This window comes from Bombus flavifrons, chromosome 12, assembly GCF_040668555.2.
Source record: "Bombus flavifrons isolate JBK064 chromosome 12, iyBomFlav1_principal, whole genome shotgun sequence".
Lineage (NCBI taxonomy): Eukaryota > Metazoa > Arthropoda > Insecta > Hymenoptera > Apidae > Bombus > Bombus flavifrons.
Window position 1 is genome coordinate 12,757,184 of NC_138453.1, and position 19,783 is coordinate 12,776,966.

The window sequence follows — 19,783 nt, forward strand, 5'->3', positions numbered from 1 at the left end:
GACGTCGAAAACGCTCGAGAGTGGAAGAGGAACTCGTTGCCTCGTGGCCGGTGAAGAAAAGCGCAAAGCGCAAAGCGCTCGATTAATTGGTCGCAGGTTGTATCGAGAAAGATTAACGCCGAGTGGGGAAGGAAATAAGCGGTGGGGGATGGAGGGCGAGGGACGATAGGAGAGGAAAGGGGTTTGTAAGGGAAGATGGAAAAGACAAGGGGGTGGATGTGGCTGCGCGCATGTGCGTGCTCGACCCGAGCACTTGTTACCGGTGGCTCAGTCTCGGCTCGTCCGGGCTGAAGGCAACACGGTTGCGCAAATCATCGTCACGCGAACGATCCGAGCCCCGGGAGACGTTCTAAAGATAGAAAACTGGAACCGTGACCACGAGAACGTGTTGGAAAATCGCGATAGGTCCTTGGTAGCCGCGTTGGAAACGGCGAATGAACGGCTCCGCCGACAGCAGTCGCGCCTACTCGGAACGAGGAACGCACGTACAGGCACACGCGGAACGAAAACTTGCTCCTCTGGGAAAAGGATGCGTCGCTGAAGATACTGGCGCGCGCTAACCATATATTCTCTCGGCTCTCTCTTCCTTCGACCGGAACGAGGAAGAGGGAACAGAATGCAGAAGCAGCGCTCCGCTGACCGACGAGCCAGGACCTACTTAAAACAAGGGAAGGACAATCGTAGCTCGTGGCTTGTAAATCGTGCGAATCGATTCGGTTGACGGTTCGTCGGGGATCAGAGAAACCCTGTTTCATCCATCCACCAGGTGATTCTTCCGCGCTTCTCTGTTTCCTCCGTTTACCCCTACTCTGAGAAGAGAGGAAATTGAACGGTGGACGATGCTTTCCTAAAAAGCACACCGACTACGATCTTTCGTCGCTTTATCGTTTCTTTCCTTTCCCTCCCCTCCCCTCCCTTTCCTTTCCTTTCCTTTCCTTTCCTTTTCTTTCCTTTCCTTTCCTTTTCATTTCTTTCCGTTCTGGCACTGTCCTACGAGAGGAACTGTCTCGAGAATTGATATTCGTGCGAAAACGCTTGACACGGTGTCGGTGTTCAGCGTCACACTGATTTCTCCACTTTCTTCTTTTCCAGTCCTCGAGATACTTTTACACCAAGCTTCTCGCCCCAGACCAAACGGAGATGTACTTATCGTCGGAATCTTAGGAGTGAAACTACATACGCGTAGTATACGCGTTTGTGCACCCGTGATCGTAAAAAATATTTCTAGTTAACGTACACGTCGATTCAACGGTCTTCCAATACCCAGAAAAAAGTTAGTAAAAGTAAGTAAAAACTGTAAAGTAGAAAGTGAAAAAGGGTGAAATTTCCATCGTTTCCATCAAACATGTTTCCACTTCCTTGTTTCTCTACACTGTTCTGTACGCTGTACGCTGCTCGCAAGTATCCGGCCACTTGCTTATTTTTCCACGACACGAGTAATTTAGTCATAAAATAAGAAAATCACGTCACGGATAAAAGAAAATCTCGATCGATTTTATCGATTGCTGTTACCACGGCTATCGTACGAAGATAGTAGGTGGATCTGTAAAAGTAAATATGTATATACGTCACGGTAATAGTTGGCAGGTAGTTGGTCGTAGTTGCGCGACAATCATCCATCGTTTGACGAGCTCGATATCTTCCAGTTGTTTCGCTACGATCGATTCAAGCAGTAATTAAACGGCAATTAAAACCGCCTGTACGATCGAACTATGCATAGCATATGCATAGCGAAGATATAACAAACGCATATTTAGAATAAACTACGTGCCATAACGCAGAACGAATCTCCGCTTATTCGTTTGCTCTGTCCGTTCGTTCCGATAAAAATATGCATTTGTATAAACATCCGCGATCTAGTAAGGCATGGTTGCGCTTTAATACGGAATTTATAGATACGTGCACATGTACGTGTACGTATATACGTGCTGCTTCTACTAATTAATGTCTACACTTTGCTGTGTAAAATAATCGACGAGATCTTTTCCTACAAATTGGTCAAAGCGACGACGAGTACTGCTTCTAAGCACCAACATCGTACTTTGTATTTCTTTCTCGATCGAGCGTGAAACAGAGGGAAACGATTTCATATTTATTTTCCCGTTTCCAAGTTTTTCCACGACGCTCTTGTCGTTCCGTTATACTCGCTCATCGTGTTTCGTAAACGTTAACTCGACGACTCGAGAGACTCGTACTCGATCCGCGGATCGGATCGATTATTCGCTTCTCGATACCAAATTTTACAGCCATTCGACCAACACGGCCATGTAACACGGTCAACCTGCTTTTAAGATTATTCTAATTTTTACGTTCTTTCTCCTCTTTTCGCGTCTTTGTTTACGCGCGAGGCAAAGTATCCTTCGTTACAGACTTTGCCGTCTTCTGATTATCCCTTCAAACATTTTTCCTTTTTCCATCATTTTCACCTTCGTTATCGCTTCCTCCTCGAGTTTTACATTTCTCCATCGAGTAAGAGACTTTCGTTCCCCTTCTTCTCCCAATTATTTCCCGTCGGTTCAACTCCGAATCAAACACGAATCTCTTTAACAATTAAAGCTACAAAGTTAACGGTCGAATGAGAATTTTTGTATCTTCGTTAGTTTCTGCTACGCTAAAGCTTTAAAGCTTAAAGCTAAGTCTTTGGTCGTTCGAGTAATTCGATAATTACACGTTGATCGATACTTTCCACCACATTTACCTATTTATTAGGCTAGTTGTTCTTGTTCCTTTTTTTACATATTTATGAACATCGAACGAGACAGATGATGTTGGCGAAAAGTCAGTTTGCTCGAAGAGTAATATCCACTTGGACTAAAAAGTTTCAGGTAGAAAATTATAGAATTTTCATATACATTCTCGTTAGATGAAAATAGAAAACATTTGTTTTTCCATTCTCTTAATTCTTCCAGTGGACGATTAATTTTTAGATTTTCAAGGACCCTGCATACGTATTCGTCTCGACATCGCGTCGTATCGGTTCTCTCTCTCTCTCTCTCTTTCTCTCTCTCTCTCTCTCTCTCTCTCTTCTACTTACAAATTGACGATCGGCAAACCTCGAAATCCTCGCGCTTAAATCTGCATTCGCGCTTAGCAACGTCCACCGTCTCCCCTTTTCCACCAAGCGAATCGTTACCACTTATCAAGCAAGTTGTTCTAATTACAGTATTCGGCCGCGGTCGTTCTGCTAGAATATTTCGACAAAGCGTCGTTGCATTCGATGCAGCCGGAGAAAAGACTCGAAAGAACCCTGGTACGTTGTTACTTGGTGATTCGTCTTGACATTCGCAGAAGATAAAGCATATTGGAGAGGAGAAGGAGGAACGAGTTTCCCGTTTTTCACGTGTATCTTAAATGAACTTTAAATGAAAAATTATCAACAACGGAGACCAGCAGGAGGACGAATGGATTTGAACTTTTCGCTTAAACGCAACAGTTTCGATTTCGACGACGACGACGACGACGACGACGACGACGACGACGGCTACGTTAACTTGGAATGGGACGCCAGCGATCGAACAACACGTTGCATCGTATCGATTATTCGTAAAGTGGTAACTAAGTGGTGAGGAGCGAGGGATTATAAATGACTAACCTTTTTCTTAATACGTTAAATCCTTCGGGGCAAAAATCCAGTGAAACGCTTGAACGCGAGTGATTCGATGAAACCGTGGGAAACCAGCTGGTTACCCGCCGCTTGATTAAAGTTTGCTCGTCCGTTTTTCGGCCGGATTGATTTCCGCGCGGTGTCCGTAGATTCCATGGTCGAAGCGAGTCGAAGATCAACGAAGCTTCGTACAGGATCGAAGATTTTTCCCGCTCGATCCGGTCAAATCTACTAATTGTTCTCCAAGGTAAAACTCTATTCCCGAAGAAGAAAGGAACAGATCACCGATACTCGACATGGGCTGCGAACTCAGCAAATTGGCCACACCGAATCAACCTACCACGGACCCACGGCTTCCGTTAACAGCGAAACAGAAATTTACGGTTATGGCCAGTTGGAAAGCGGTCTCCAGAAAGCTAGAAACGACCGGTGTCTTTATGCTCATGAGGTTTGTAACGCATTAAACGTAAGAAAAGTTCTATAAAAATTACGTATCACTAGGGTGTGCGTTAAGTACACGATATCACTGGAATCCAGAGATAGAAGGAAGGATACGTGGCTCTGTAATATTATTAATATATAAAATTAATAACGTAACGTGCGATATAATTAATTGCGAGAAATAATAAGAAATAAAAACAAATAAGAAATAGAACCATGCTGTTGAAAGGTAGGCGTTTCTTCGAAAGACTTTGTACGATGACTGAAACGATGAAAACGATGTTATTCGTCAATTTCGTTTCTCCGTTATTACAAACGTCCTATCGTCGTGTTTAATATCGAGTCGAACGTTCGAAATGCATCGTTAAAACACCGAAATCGGTCGGTTCTTAGTTTCGTTGTCACTAAAATTTTCGTCGTTTATCATTAGCGCGCGATAACGATCCAACAGTTGTCAACGTTTCGTCCGTTCGAACTGTTATATCGGTCTAACGGGAGACGAGGATTCACGGACTACCTACAATTTCCTTAAGAGGTGGCCGATAAAGTAGAGATCCGATATCGTACGATTACGATATCCGAGAAACTCGCCACCCCTTTAGAGCTTAGTCTTATCTATATCTCTTTTCCCCATTTGCGATATCCGTACTTGTACGCGATATCGTTAAAGGCGGATAAAGCTAACGGTTACGGACGAATTAACCTTTTCTCCAGAGACCGTATATTACAAAAGACAATGACAATGTACCATCGGCGGTATAATCGTTCCTGTTAATTTTTCCCAACCCAAGGAAATTAATCGTATTAATCTTTCAAACTATAGGGGATTATATGGTTTATAACCATTTATGTGTCGATTCGATTCCACGATTACTCGATGGATCGCGTAATAAAATTTCCGTTCTAAGAAGATTTTATATTTCTATTAAGAGAATTACGCGAGTCGATAATTTATTTCATACTACATCAAACGCACATTTCCAAACAGCGCATGTTCTTCCACATTCGTTACAACCTCTCTTTGTATCTTCCGCGAGATCACAGACACGTATTATTAGTATCACTAGTGTATCGTGTTTTCTACCATCTAAAATGTCCAACTAACGTTCGGATCGATAGGTTTCGAGTAATAAAAACATTTGGATAACAGAATTTACGTGCACCGAAATAACACCCGTTTCAAACGAACTTGCAACTTTGTAAACGTACGAATCATATTCGAAATGTCTCCAATTTCCACGGTAGTAGGATAATACTTGGCTCCGAAATTCACAAACACCTATTACCAACTACCACATGGTACCGGCATGTCGACCGACGTGCTTCTCCTTTTATCGTAGAGGAAACAAATCAAGGACATTCTGCACATACGATATATTCAGATATCGTCTACGTGAAAGTGTAGCATATCCATCGAATTGGAAAAAAGGAATTCGATACATATTTGAAATAAATAAACGGAAATAAAAGAAGAAAATGTGCACCTAGTTAATAAAATAACGGGTCACGAAACGAGGCCTTTGCAGATAATTAAATTGGATAATTAACTATCCCGTCTGCCTCTTTTCTTTTTTCCTTTTTTTTCACCGTTCGTCCACGGATACTAGATTTTATCCCCGGTTTCTTCTCTGTCAAACGCACGTAATTTCCCTTCGTTTGTCTTTGTATGTCGGCTTCTGACCCTTTCCATCGTTCGCGAAACAACGATAGGTTTCTAAATATTGGCGTACAATAATCGAGCGTGATCGGCGTATTTAGGTAAATTCAGCGTAGAATTCAATTTTCGAAAAATGACTCTGAATGACAGTTTTTTTTTTTTTTTTTTTTTTTTTGTTTAAACGCGAAATGTTAACTTCGATGTTTGCATATTAATTACAGGCGAGTCGCAAGTAGTAAATTATCGATACGATCGTTATACGTTGCTTTTCCAGCGTTCGTTTTCCTCGCATCTCTACCTATCTGTACCATGTTCGCGATGTAGATAACGTCTTGCCATTTCCTCCTACAAAGTAGTAAATTCCGCGTATAAAAATATCAACGATCGATCTTGCTGTTCCAAGAGTGTCGTACGCTTTACTTTTCGAATAATAACCTCTCAACTTTTCAAGTAATACGAATATGTCGTTTACCAGACGCTATATAGCGAAGGAAATTATACGGAAATTAATTATAAGGAAAAGAGTAACGAGCTATTCGTTATTTATTCGTATTACGAGGTAGTTACGAGTTAGATGTACTTTGTATCATATGGTCATATAGCTATAATTCGATCGATGAAATTCTCTAAAACATACTAAATACGCGTAAATCTTTCATTCGGATTCATGTGGATCAGAACCGAGTATAAATGGCGAACAGAGTATAAATGAAAACTCGTTTCCTCTTTTGTTCGACTACGTGCTATCCTTTTGTCTGTTTCGCGGCAAATAGAAGAAAAAAATATGGCATCTCGAAAGATGGCAAAATAAATTTCGACGAAAATATACGTACGCGTATAGATTTTAAGAGAAAGTGATGCAAAGTGTAAGAACGCATAGAAATTAGGCTAGGAAGGCCGTTTCACCGAACACGCAAGACTGTTCGTTGGCGATCAACGTGTTAAAGAAACAGACAAAATTGAAATTCTATCGTAAGTTGTTAAATTATTTTGTAGATAACAAGCAGCTTCTCCAATGTTACACGCAGTTCTAAATAATTTCCTATACACGAACGGCGTTATACACCGCTTATAAAAGTAAAATCGATAATCCAGGTAAGGGTTAGACCCGAAATCTCCGCTATAACACGTCATCCAATATTAGATTTTACCTATACTCGGTATTCCACTCTCGGCTCTCCTTTCTTCATCGATTTCGCTCTTACGACGAAATTCGCATGCATCACTGCGACTCTACGTTTCAATCTACAAGCCACTTAATTTCATTTTTCTTAAACTCGTATTTTACGAGTCGCGTACGATTTCCATTTGCCAATTTATTCCTCAGTCGCGTCCTTGAAACGTTAACTAGCCCCGAACGACAAACTTGGGAAAATGATGGAAAATCATCTTTACTCTTAACTCTATTGCGAATACAAATTTTCATTTCATCGGTCGAACGTGAATTACATAGTCTTGCGAAAGGGTCGTATCTCTTGTGTCTTATCGAATTAGCCGTTAATTACCCGTGAAAATACCCGTTAAAAGAGGAAAAAAGAAAATATCAAAGATAGTTGGAAATTATAAATTAAGGAAACCAGAGCGATATTCTCTATTCTACGAATGTTTCAGAGTACGCAACGAAATGTAACGCGAATAACGGCTATCGATTATTTAATAATTCAAGGTAGCGAATAATAATTTTACTTATCGAATAATCGATAATTGCGTTTAATATACATGTACACGTACAAGAGAAACAATCAGAGCGGATATAATCATGGAATGTTACGACCAACATATTCTCGGTTAACTATGAAACGATTATGCCTACAACTATAATTTACTACAGGTATCGTGATCAAATTACAATCTACATACTACATTTACTTTATCGTTTCGTCGTTTTCAGAATTACCAGCAAACAATCTATTTACGATAGTCGCTGGTCTCAGTTCCGTGAAGATAAAAAATCCGAGTAGAAAAAGCAAATACATAAGTTTAGTCGCCATCTAATTACGCTCTGCTCGCCGATGTCCGATATCGTTCGACGACAAATCATTCCAATTATTCGCTGCTCCTCGTTTACTTGCTACCCTTTTAGCGTACACGCGTCCATCTCTTTCACTCCCTTTATTTTCTATCTTTATCTATCCACTTGTTACTGAATTGATGAGATTCCTGATATCGATGCACTCTCGGCGTAATTAGAGCGTACGGGATATGCCTACAAAGGGCTACCCTGAAATAATTTATCGTGGACCGAGGAAAAAACCGCACAGATTCGACCCTCCGTCAACCAATAATCAACCACGGAGCAGAGTATAGAAGCGTAGAAAAATGATAGTTTGTATATTTTTCACTTGCACAGATTTATCCCTCTTCCGATTCCGATTCCGAATCGAAACCGTTGTCTGTACGCACTGACAAATATCACGCGATCGTTAATCGGAAAATAAACTATTATCAGAGTATGTAATTAAATTCATGTGAATTCGTGTGAATTCGTATTAAAAGTATGGTGGTGGAATTTTTCGTCCCTCTATCTCTGGTATCGATGTGTCGATTGTAGCTTCGCGATAATATAGCCTCGACGATAGCCTCGCCAAGGTATTCGTGAAACAGCAAACGTAACGAATAAACAGCGATTAACAACAACTAAACGATACACGCGGCCACGTTTATTTTTTTGCTTTCTGTTTCTCAATGTTAACGAGCGTTCGAGGATTGAAGGTTCCGACGTGAAACGCAGGCGATCGTTGTTTCTCCCTCTCTATCCCAGCTGTTAACGAACAATGGACTTCCTCGTATTGGCATTTTCAGACTATTCGCGTGACCAAGCGCAGAAATAGTGCGTTCGTGTCTGTCATTTCTAGGCGAGTCGACGTGAAAACGAGTCTATCCCGTTTCTTCCTTTTTCCTCCATTCTCCCTGTTATTTTTCGTCCGCTTTCAAACCGATCGTTCGTTCCTCTCGTTCCTCTCGTTCCTCTCGTTCCTTTCATTTCCTTTCCTCCTTATTCTCCGTCTTTCTTCGTCCGTACGCCTTCTTGCTTTCTTTCAAACTTAACCCGTTTCTCCTAACCAACTCCACTCCTCCGACCATCTCTTTACCTCGATCTCTTTATCGCAAAATTTGTCGCCGTTTTCTTTCTTTTCTTACTATTTCCTACCATTTAAATTGTCAAGCATCGCCAATCTTGTAATTTTCAACGATATTCCTCTTGAAACAAGTAGGCGACGTTCGTTCTATCGTACTTGCAGCTAGAAAGAGTGCCTAAATCGAGAAGCAAGGATATCTTTTTTACGATTCGTTACGATAAATAAATAAAACGAGAACTTTTCCCACAAAAGCGGACATTTTGAAATTGCAAAGCTCGATATCGTTTCGAATATAATGAAGCGCGTTATTAAAGAAGCTATCGTTTACGCGCGTCTTTACCGTCAACGTAGTTGACAAGTAACATGTACACGTAGAAACGAAATGTTTGCCCTTTTTCGTGATTGATAGCGCTCCAGTTGCTGGATACGATCCATTCTCTTCAACGACGGTAGATGCTCTGCTTTCTCCGTTGGTGGAAAACCGAAAAAAGAGTGTCGCGTTGCGTATATGCTCACTGGGTTACTCACAGATGCGACAAACGACGCTCGATAGCCGTTGGAAATTGACAATCGTCGGTTACCGGCGTATCGAAACGTTTCTGACGCACACGGAGGCAACCTTTCTATTGTTTATTTTTACCTGCATCCTACGCATCGACATAACTTGTTCGAGTATCGTTCTTCATCGTCGTCTTCCTTCCAATTTAACGATTTACTTTTCAATTTAATCGAACCTCCTTCTTCTTCTTATTACTTACTCCATTCTTCGTCAATGCGTCACGATATTTACACGCGGTATTTACACCGATCTAATTCTTCGAGAATTGTTCGTTTCGTTCGTTAAATTGGCATCTATGTTAGGAAACGTTGCGTCTCGAGCGATTCTCCTACGGTGATCGTACACATCTACTACGAACTACTAGACTACGAATATAACAAATTTGACGGATCGGTTACGAAACATCAAAGTCGATAATTACCTCTGAAAAGCTATTCGCGTCTCAAGGGACTTATCAAAGTTCCTTACTATCGATTCCATTCGTTCCAGACACCGTCACACATGAAACACGTACACGTACACGTACCATGTGTCTTTACGTTGCATCGCATCTACAAAGTTACGTATTATGTACAAAGTTGCATATTGCTATATAACGTTGCCACATAACGCAAAAAGCGACACTTGTAAAGTAGGTTATACGTATAATAATGATAAACGCGCGATGCGTTAATCATTTTTTTTATTTACATATCGAAAGCAAATCTCTAAGCTCGTTGCTCAACATCTTACGAGCCTCCTACAAAGTGGAAACTAAAAATTTAGAGAACATACTAACCGAAAAATAAGAACCGAAGAAAACGAAGCGCAACGCGTCGTTGGAGAGATAGATAGGTTTGTGATCGCGGTCGTCGCAGTCGTCGCGGTACGGCTAATTAAACGTAGAAACAGAAGAAACGCGATTCGAACAAGACTCGAGACAGTTTTAACAGTTTTAACGTTCTACGTATCGTACATATGCATGTGCGCGTATACGAAATAAAATAGCCGTAGAAGAAGCGATCGAACGAGAAAGTTTAACGCGATGGATAGCCGGAAGTCGTGCTAAGCCGAGAAACGCGAATAAAACACGAATAAACGAATGATAATGAAAATTAAAAACGATATCTGACGCGAAAACGAGGAAACGAGGAAACGAGGAAACGGTCGCTATAAAGCCAAGCGAGTAAAGGAAGGAAACAAAGATAAAGTCTTATGGAACAACAGCGTTGCCTCGGCCGTGTCACGGGCCAAGTTTCGCGAGTTTTACTTTCGGAGAAAGTACACAGGATATATCGTGAAAGCTTCTATCCCCTAAAGGTCAAGTACAAGATTTATGACGCCTACAGAATTCAAGAAAAACAAAGTGCTTTTCCTTGTCGTAGGTAAAAACGTTGAAACACGATTTTATTCGAATATAGAATAATGTCGTAGACAAAATGACGGTATAATTTTCATTTAATAAAATTTACTCTCAACTTTGCACACTTCGCTCTTCTCTTCGCGTCTTTAGAAATATATTATTTATCACTAAAGAATAGGAAACGATATAAAAATTGCGGTAAAGTATCGCATAGATTCGCGCGTGTATTCCGCCAATGTCAATTACAAAACAACTACGCGAACTGACGACAGAGAAAGTAGGATACCGAGCTTCGACTTTTTATAAGTTTACTCTCTCGTTTATTCGCAGGTTGTTCGAAGAAAACGAGGAATTGGTGCAAATGTTTTCGCGTTTTCTCGACTTGAAATCGAAAGAGGAGCGCTTCGATATGGTAGAATTGGGCAAACACGCGGAAAAAGTAATGGCTGCTCTGGACGAAGGTATCAGAGGACTCGACAATATGGATGATTTCCTCACCTGTCTTCATCAAGTCGGAGCCACGCATACAAAGATTCCTGACTTTAATCCACAGTACTTTTGGGTAAGCTCGTAAAAAGTAACTTGTTATATGCTTAATATTATCGGTACCAAGAAATCCTATCGTCGTTCGTTATCGCGTTACTATTTCACAAACGTATGAACATTTTTCCAAAATCGTAGTGCTAGAACGTGATAAAGCGACGCGATCAAACCGAAACAAAGTTGGACAGTAATACGTATACCGTGTGTGATACACCGTAGCGACGTTACGCGTACCATACAACAGACGGGATACTACTTTTTTCTTCTTCTCCTGAAAATTCTTCTCCCGACTCTGTTAGCAGCGATTCCAAGGCGACCGTTCGCTTCCTCGTTAGGCTGCTTCGATCGAACACCGATCGAATCGCGAGCCTTCCACCTACTACAGCCGTAATGTAATCTTTATCGTGCGATATTACTTAAATAAGTAAACATATCGCAAAATCAAACATGGATCGAATAGTTTTCGAGTCTGATCGTGTCTGATCGAAAGGCTACGTTGAAACTTGTATGTAATACTTTGCACGATGCTTTTGGTAATGTTATTATGGTTTGCAAAACTTTTGCAGTTATCGACTCGATCGAACAATTATAGGAACGTATATACGAAATTAAACGGGAGACAAACGATTAATTAGCTAAAAATATTCGTAAATGTTAAGAATTTTATTTCAACTTTGACCCATTTCACGTTTCTCTCTCTCTCTCTCTCTCTCTCTCTCTCTCTCTCTCTCTCCCCCGCCCCCTCCTATTCCTCTCTCAATGAATTTTATTTTCAGAAAATCGAGCAACCATTCTTAGAAGCCGTGAAGCGAACTTTAGAAGATCGATACTCGGAGAACGTGGAGAGCACCTACAAAGTGACGATCAAATTCATCATCGAAACGTTAATCGACGGTTTCGACAAAGCTCAGAACGACAAAGCGCAAAGCGGCACTGCTAAATCCTAGTCGTCTTAGCCTTTTCGTTCGTAAGGAACAAAAATGATTTGCCGATTCGCTGATCGCTTTTTCTATCGGCAGTCGTAGTTTTCGAGAAGAAACCGATGCAATCGAAAGCAATGAGATCGATACCATGAATGAGAACGAGTAAATCAGCCGATGGCGCGATCGTTCGTTTGTTCCAAAGTATGTATAAAAAAAAGTATGTATGTTTCTCCGGATTCTCTGATCCGCGATGTGCGATCGGTACGATCGAACGTATTCGATGGAAGCGAGACAGAGATAAATCTTTGTGTAACTTTTTCTTTACAGAGGCACAAACGGATGGATGCCCTATGGCTCGTAGTTAGGTTTGAAATCTTTTTCCTTCGAGCAGGTCTCGGACATGGAAAATGCATAATTCGTAAGAAATGGCTATGATTATCGTATCTCGTTCACTCTCTTGACGGCCAAAGAAAACAGATAACGCGTTCTCGTTTAACGTTTCTGCAAACTCGCAACTTGGCGGAAGAAAACATTTCTCTGCTTAACTATTTGTATCGGTCGAACACGATCCCACAGTCTCCGCTCGCGATGATTCATATACACGTACGTATACTTGCATTATTATATACGTATTCACAAGACAACGCGTACATGTTGTTCGAACATGATACGAAAGTTTCGCGATGAAATGGTTCGGGAGGTTGCCAAAGGGAGCAAAGATTCTACAAAAATAGCGTTACCGTATTATTCGATGGCCCCTCGCTTCGCCGCGCTATCGATTATGGAATTTCAGCCATGTATATATGGTACACACGTATCAAGGATCGTATCAAACCGAATCGACTGCCAGCGATTACGATTAGCAGAGTTATTCACGATCAAAAGTTTCTGCGAAATATTTATTCGCGAAAACACCCGAGTACAGAAATCTGAAACTTAGCTCTGTCCAACTTGTACAAGTTAAAAGAGAAAAAAGTAACGCAACCAGAAATGGACGATCGTCGATTTAGTTTGATCCGTTCAGTTTCCGTTCAGTTTCCGTTCAGTTTCCGTTCAGTTTTTGCGAACAATCTGAATAATCGATGAATCACTCGATAATATAAATACACAAGACAATATCCTTATGCGAGAGTTTTATTATCACCTGACTTTACATTTTAAATCAATTGAAATATCTCTCTACTATCATATATCTATATTTTATATTTTACATCGTACATTATATACATATTTTATATCTTGTGAGTAGAAAACATACCTTTTGCTTTCGTATTAGATACAGAGTAACGCAATTATAATTTCTAGAAAAACGAGAAAAACGAGAAACCCTCGAACAAAGTTCTTTGCTCGTTAATGCACGTATTAGTCAGGGAGAAGGCAAAGATACTTTTTGCTATCGAATTACAGGATGAAGTTACGCGCTTTAAGAAACTCTAAGAAACAGGTGAAAAGATAATTAGCAGAAAATTGAAACATAAAAAATTCAGCAGAATGAGAGTATACGTAATACGTAAATAAGTTAACGATGTTAAAAGCGAAGAATTCAATTTCCGCAAGAAATAAGATTTTAAGAAACGACCAAGTGACGTGATATTAACAAAAACATGATTATCTGAATGACGAACGGTCAAGGTATTACGATAAGAGTTGGTTTTAACATTTTTATTTACAGCTGTACATTTATTTTTATTTACAGTTGGTTTTAACATTTTACAGCTGTATCGTACTTTGTTTGGCTTAACAATTCATCGAAAAGGTTTACAACGGTTAAATTATATTAAATTAATTTTCATTTTTAATCGATTATATTAAAAACGGTTATAATCGAAGCTATAGGCCAAACGCATCTGAAACGATTTCACATACACATCTGGTTCTCGATAGACGCTCGATGACTGATACCAGAATAGTGGTTACCTTGAACCACCATCCAAGTCGATCGTTGCTTTTATTTACGAGAATCTTGGATTACATAAATCACGTAGGACACGTTGCTATCGCTCGTGATACGAAATAGTCGCGACGTGAGACCATATAACGAGAGAAATCGTACGACACGAGACATAGGAAATTCCTTTCGGTCCAACGGAAAAATATATCTTTCTATTAATTTATTTCGATCCATGATTCGATCGACTATATGTGTAGACATAAAAAGAGAAAAGTAAAGGTAAAGGTAATTCGAAGTGGTAAGGTAATCACGGGTAAGAATATCAAGTTCAACCGGTTTCGATTACTTTCTGCCAATCTTTCGTTGCCCTTATATACGCGTATATGCGAGAGTAAAGAAATTAACGGTACAGAGCGTATCATCTCGAGACTTGGAAATACGAATTATCGTAAAATGGAAAAAGCTTTGGTATTCGCGTAGCACGTACCATATATTTCACGTACGAGATATATATACACGTACACACATGTTCGATGGGCAATTGCGAATCGTGTTTCGTTATATCTGCCACAACCATACACAGCTGTCGTTGATTCGTGTGTCGCAGAGCGTTTCAAAGTCGCCTCGTTACAAGCGGCAGCAATATTGGAAAGTGCTACAACGGATAACAAAGAAATCGATAACCTGTATTCTATGAACAGCACAGAATCCCATTAGGCCGCTCATAAGCATAACAAGATGCAATGGCACACGTGTGCGTGCAAGATTATCGATAAGTGGTGCGATTGCAACTCGAGGTTAGCTTTCCCAAAATCCGATCTATCGGACCATATTCGGCTGGTTTCGGGTAAACCGACCAGCAGAAGATCGATCGAATCGATGCGTATGGAAATGCCGATAAGTCGCTGTTAGAATGGACCAACCTTTTCAGATTAGATATATCGTCGAAAATAATAATTACAATTATCGGGAAAACTATCGCCATGCTCGCGATCCAAAGTGTTGGCAAATAAATGACGCACTTTTACATTTTTAGTCACTGCAGTTTTCAAAGTAACGTTCCAACCGTTGCTCCGATTATTCCACGCGGTTCTACCATACGTCTCTTCCTTTTCTTTTTTTTTCTTTTTTTCTTTTTTTTCTTTTTTTTCAAAATGTGTTCCGAACCACGATCCTAAGAAAATTTGCAGATCTATCTATTTAATTAGATCAACGCCTTATCGTTAATTTCACGATGTCGCTATTTCTATCGATGTGTACACGTATATACTTTTACGTATATCTTTTACGTACGAGTTTTACTCGTGTTGATCGATTCGCGCCTTGTCGCAGTTATCTCGAAAGTTCTAGTTCAAAGTTAAAATATTTTGTTTATTAACAGTTTGAATTACAAATGTTCCATTACTTTCGCGAACGACCGTAGAACATGCGTTGATCGTCTTAAAACTTGTATTGTTCGCAACTCGGTATACAAAGAGTAAGTAAATCGAGGCACACGATACAATGCATGCGGTATGTATAGTTACGATTGTTTGGAGCATCTATTTTCGAAATTAATCGAAATACAGGTTACTGTACGTCGAAAACTCGTATATGCTATTACATGGTAGGATAATATTGTACTATTATACGATCCCGCAATAACGTTGCACTTATCCCCCTATCGTGCATTACCATTTCACAAAATTACGAATTCTTAGTAGCTTTTGTGTAAAAAAAAAAAATTGTATTCATTAATGTACAATGTTAAGAGTTTAAAAATGCAATGTAACATTTAATCATACTGAAACAATGCAAAATATCTATTTAAAATACACACACACACACACACACACACACACACATAAAAGCGTACCGTACGTACCGTACCGCTTATTCTACATTTGCCTCTATAAATATTACACTATTTTTTCTAATAACAAAATACGAAAAAGATTAATTATTTCTATTCCTGAAGCAATAGTTCATTTTCTACGATTCACGTGCAACGTGTAGAAACGCAAATTTGATAACTCTCAAGAGCGAACCATGCGAATTTAAAGAAAGCCGTTACGTCGATCGAAGGAACAAGTTAAAACGAGAGAATTGTAATACAAGTAAGTAGCAATGAATAAAAACTTGCAAATAAAACTCGACATCCAGAGATCGCAGATTTATATACCTATATAATATAATATGTGTATACGAATAATTATTTTCTACGAATTCTTGATTACTTCGTTGTGCAAATTGTATTTATCTCGTTGGAAGTAATTCAACGGCCAAGCGTCATTGGTAGCGAATTAACGATACCTTGAAAATTCTATAATCGATTGAGAAGCAAAATAAACATCAGTGTCTCCCCTACCCAACTCTCGCCTGTGTAAATCCTCCATCATGATATTGCTATCCATATACGGATCAGCTCCGTTATTTGCAGATAATACAGCAACATGTTTCCATCGTAGTGACATCATTTTTGTAATTAAAAAACATACTATATATGTATATGGATGCGTCATTGTAACCTTTGACCGTCAAAAGACAACTATGTAGATTTTTATCCGCGATTAAGAACGAAAAGTATGCGAACATTGGGACGTATGCTTTCGCGCAATGTCAATTTCCCAGGTGGTTCCTAAATCATGGAACCGCTTTATTTCTATATCTTCCATGCCGTATATACTTACCTATCTCTAATTTCTCTCTGAGGTCAATTTATTTCTGTCATTCGTTGTCGAGGATATCGAATCGTCGTCAGTTTTTCTAACAATTACGAGCCAATCGTCTATCAGTCACTACGGAACGTGTTACGTACACAGAACAGAAATCTGTCCGCAAAATGACGTCTGAGATATACCCGTTTCCAAAATCACGTGTATTCCGTTACAATCGCATCTACTAACACCAACTATTTATTATTACCGCCACGCGTGTAAATAACAAATAAAGCTGTCGCGTTTCATTTCGAATTACAGCCGATAGATTGCCGGCTACTAATAAACATCGTTTAAAAAAAAAGAAAAAAAAAACCTATCCATGTACGTACGTAATAATTCGTTTCGTTCGCACTAAAATGCTGGGTCACCGTTTATCGACATGTAAATAATATTTCTATTTTTTCCTCCGTTCTCTCTTCTTCGAGTGAATATTCGCCATGTCTTCCGAAACATTCTAACGCAGTATACGTAACATTAATGTAACTTCGACAAAACTCAGAACATATTAGGTAATAGTACGTACAAAATAAGTCAGACGAGGCCTACTTTATCTATTAAAAATGCGACCACGACTCGCCCCAACGTATCCTAAAATTGTTCCTTGACGAGCGAGAAACAGAAATGACGAGTACTTTGCCTCAGAGAGAAAATACGTGTTCGATAATAAGGGGGGAGGGGGGGAAAGAAAACGAAGATGTAACGCAGTTTTCGCATGATACACGATCTTCCGACTTGACAACTTGGAATAATTCGTTCGCACTTGCGCGCAACAACGCAACTACGCAACTATGTCGATATGTAATTAGCATTTCGGTATTACAGTAAAGCGAAAACTTCTCTTAGTTTCGTATCTTATCAGTGGCGAATGCCGATTTTCAAACTGTCCGACTTGAGAAAGTTGCTAACGGTGAATTCATTCACGATCGTGTACGATGTAAGCACAATCGCGTATATAACGAAAAGAAAGATCGATCGACAAAGTAAGAAAACAGCCCTTCGCGGTTCGATAATTCAACTTCTTTTGTTATAGGTTGAAAGAAATTCGACTAACGAAACGTTAACCGTTTTGTTTTCAGTCACACGATTCTCTCGTTAATTTTCGGTAAATGTAACTCGATCGCTGTTGATTACGTTGCTGATACGACGTACGTATTTAATTGAAAGCCGTCTTAGAACAAGTATCGTTTGAAAGAAGCACCGTGTCGTTATGGCAAATGTCGCATGAAATGATTATTTAGAAAATCCACGTAAAATTATCGGTACACGAAACAGATGAGCAAAAAGATCCGCTGCAACACCAAACTACGTACGACACACTAGATGCGTATGGTAAGGAACTATTTGCTCGACTTATGATAATTGAACATTTCCTCCAGGGACTCCAAGACACGCATCTCCTTCCGGAAGGAGCAAGTACCACCACCATCCACCCTCCCTCTTCCTCACCCCCAACAACAAAAGTAGAACTTTTATACGTTGAATACAATTTCGTATCATGAAAGAAAGTGAAAATTATATGTAAAAAATCAAGTGCCTACATCTCTCTTGATTTATATTTATTTTTTAAGACTTGCGATTCTTGCGAAATTATATTCTCGAAACAGAGATTTCTCCCCCGCCCCTGTATGTGTTATTGATCGTTTGATTTCACGTAGGAATGTACGGAGTAAAAGAATTCTTACCGTAACCGTCTCGTGTGTGACAAATTTTAAATTTAATCGAACAGAGCGAATAGAAACGAAAGAACTTGATACGACAGAAGAAAATCCGATACGGACTGTATGTATGTATCTTCGTTTCGCGCAGAAACAGTCCTACGTAATCGAAAGTTTTCACGAAACATGAAAAACACACGAGAAATATGTGTGTATATCGTATACATTAATTCCTAGTATACTTTACACTTTGCGAATATTGCATTGTATGTCTGTTTGTTCTATCCAGGTTTAAATGTCTTATCTTATACGAATGGAATATCATGCACGAAAAGATTTAGAAGAAACAAACAGAAACATATATATATATATATATATATATATATATATATATATATATATATATATATATATATATATATATATATCATATACTTTTTTTTCTAACTGCTTTCGTTATATATGTATATATTATGTATGTACACGTAAGTTATAAATATTTTCTTCATTCCCTTTCATTTCGTAGTTCTCTCGCATCAATTTCACGACGTACATACATATGTCGGATATACGCATCTTATTGCACATATATACATACATACATACATACATACATACATACATACATACATACATACATACATACATACGTCTTTGATTGTGAATCAAGTACACATGACACTAATGACAAAGTAAGATCTCCAAAACGTTTCTGTTACTATTAAGCATATTTAAACATACTGGCGTTAAACATATTAATATCGATGATCAGGAGCAAAATGTTGTTTCGATAAATGTTATTTTAATAAACCACTGTATAGACGTATTAAACAATTCGTACCTTTCTTTACAATTGCCATCGTCGCTTCTTCGTTCTTCCTTTTCTTATTTCATTTTTTCTCTTCTTTAACACTTTTTATCACTCTCGTTACTGCGAGAATAATCAAAGGCATTCTCTAGTATCTTATATAACAAAATAATTGACAATAAAAAGAACGATAAAAGGGAAAATAATAAAAATTCTACTTTTTCTCGATTACTAATACTACTACCACTATGACCGTAACAACTTGATTACCAATTATCTTCGGTGTGATGTTGATAGAACTTTCAGGACGAGAATTTACGCAAACATTTACTAATTTTGTATTAGAAAATTTGAAAAAGTTCTCCTTTTGATGCGCGTTTGTAAAACGTTCAGCCCTTTGATCGTTGCCCACAAGAAATATCAGAAGGAACACTGAGCAAAGCGGCGCGAAAAACTAAACCCGGAAGCAAAAGTTTGGTTATAATCATATTATAACTCTTCGCGAGATAGCATTTCGTATGTGTATCGGTATTTTACACCTTCACTGTTATAAAAATATAAAATATTTGGCACTTAAGAAT

At 39.1% G+C, this 19,783-nt stretch overlaps 2 protein-coding genes and 1 long non-coding RNA gene across 5 annotated transcripts in view; 2 read left to right on the forward strand and 1 right to left on the reverse strand.

The window, feature by feature from the left end:
- Nucleotides 1-19,622, reverse strand: part of LOC138185423 (GATA zinc finger domain-containing protein 10) — a 65,040-nt gene extending 45,418 nt beyond the window's left edge. Inside the window, exons 1-2 of one of the 2 annotated variants that reach the window (XM_069124356.1) lie at nt 19,473-19,622; nt 19,236-19,357 (exon numbers count right to left, since the gene is read on the reverse strand). The gene's annotated coding sequence lies outside the window, so the exon portion shown is untranslated. Of the gene's footprint in view, nt 1-19,235 lie in introns of both variants that reach the window. The other variant, XM_069124355.1, reaches the window with a different exon arrangement.
- Nucleotides 200-12,256, forward strand: LOC138185429 (globin-1). 2 transcript variants are annotated; one of them, XM_069124384.1, is made up of 4 exons: nt 200-766; nt 3,164-4,052; nt 11,014-11,245; nt 12,003-12,256. In XM_069124384.1, the coding sequence occupies exons 2-4, from the start codon at nt 3,901-3,903 to the stop codon at nt 12,171-12,173; spliced, it is 555 nt and encodes a 184-aa protein (XP_068980485.1). In that variant the 5' UTR covers nt 200-766; nt 3,164-3,900; the 3' UTR covers nt 12,174-12,256. The 2 variants fall into 2 exon arrangements, with proteins under 2 accessions (XP_068980485.1, XP_068980486.1); XM_069124385.1 differs by having other exon boundaries at nt 3,289-4,052.
- LOC138185432 (uncharacterized) lies at nt 13,193-15,180 on the forward strand. Its single transcript, XR_011174614.1, has 2 exons — nt 13,193-13,781; nt 13,866-15,180. It is a non-coding gene; the product is annotated as an uncharacterized LOC138185432 (long non-coding RNA).
- Nucleotides 19,623-19,783: the final 161 nt, after the last annotated feature.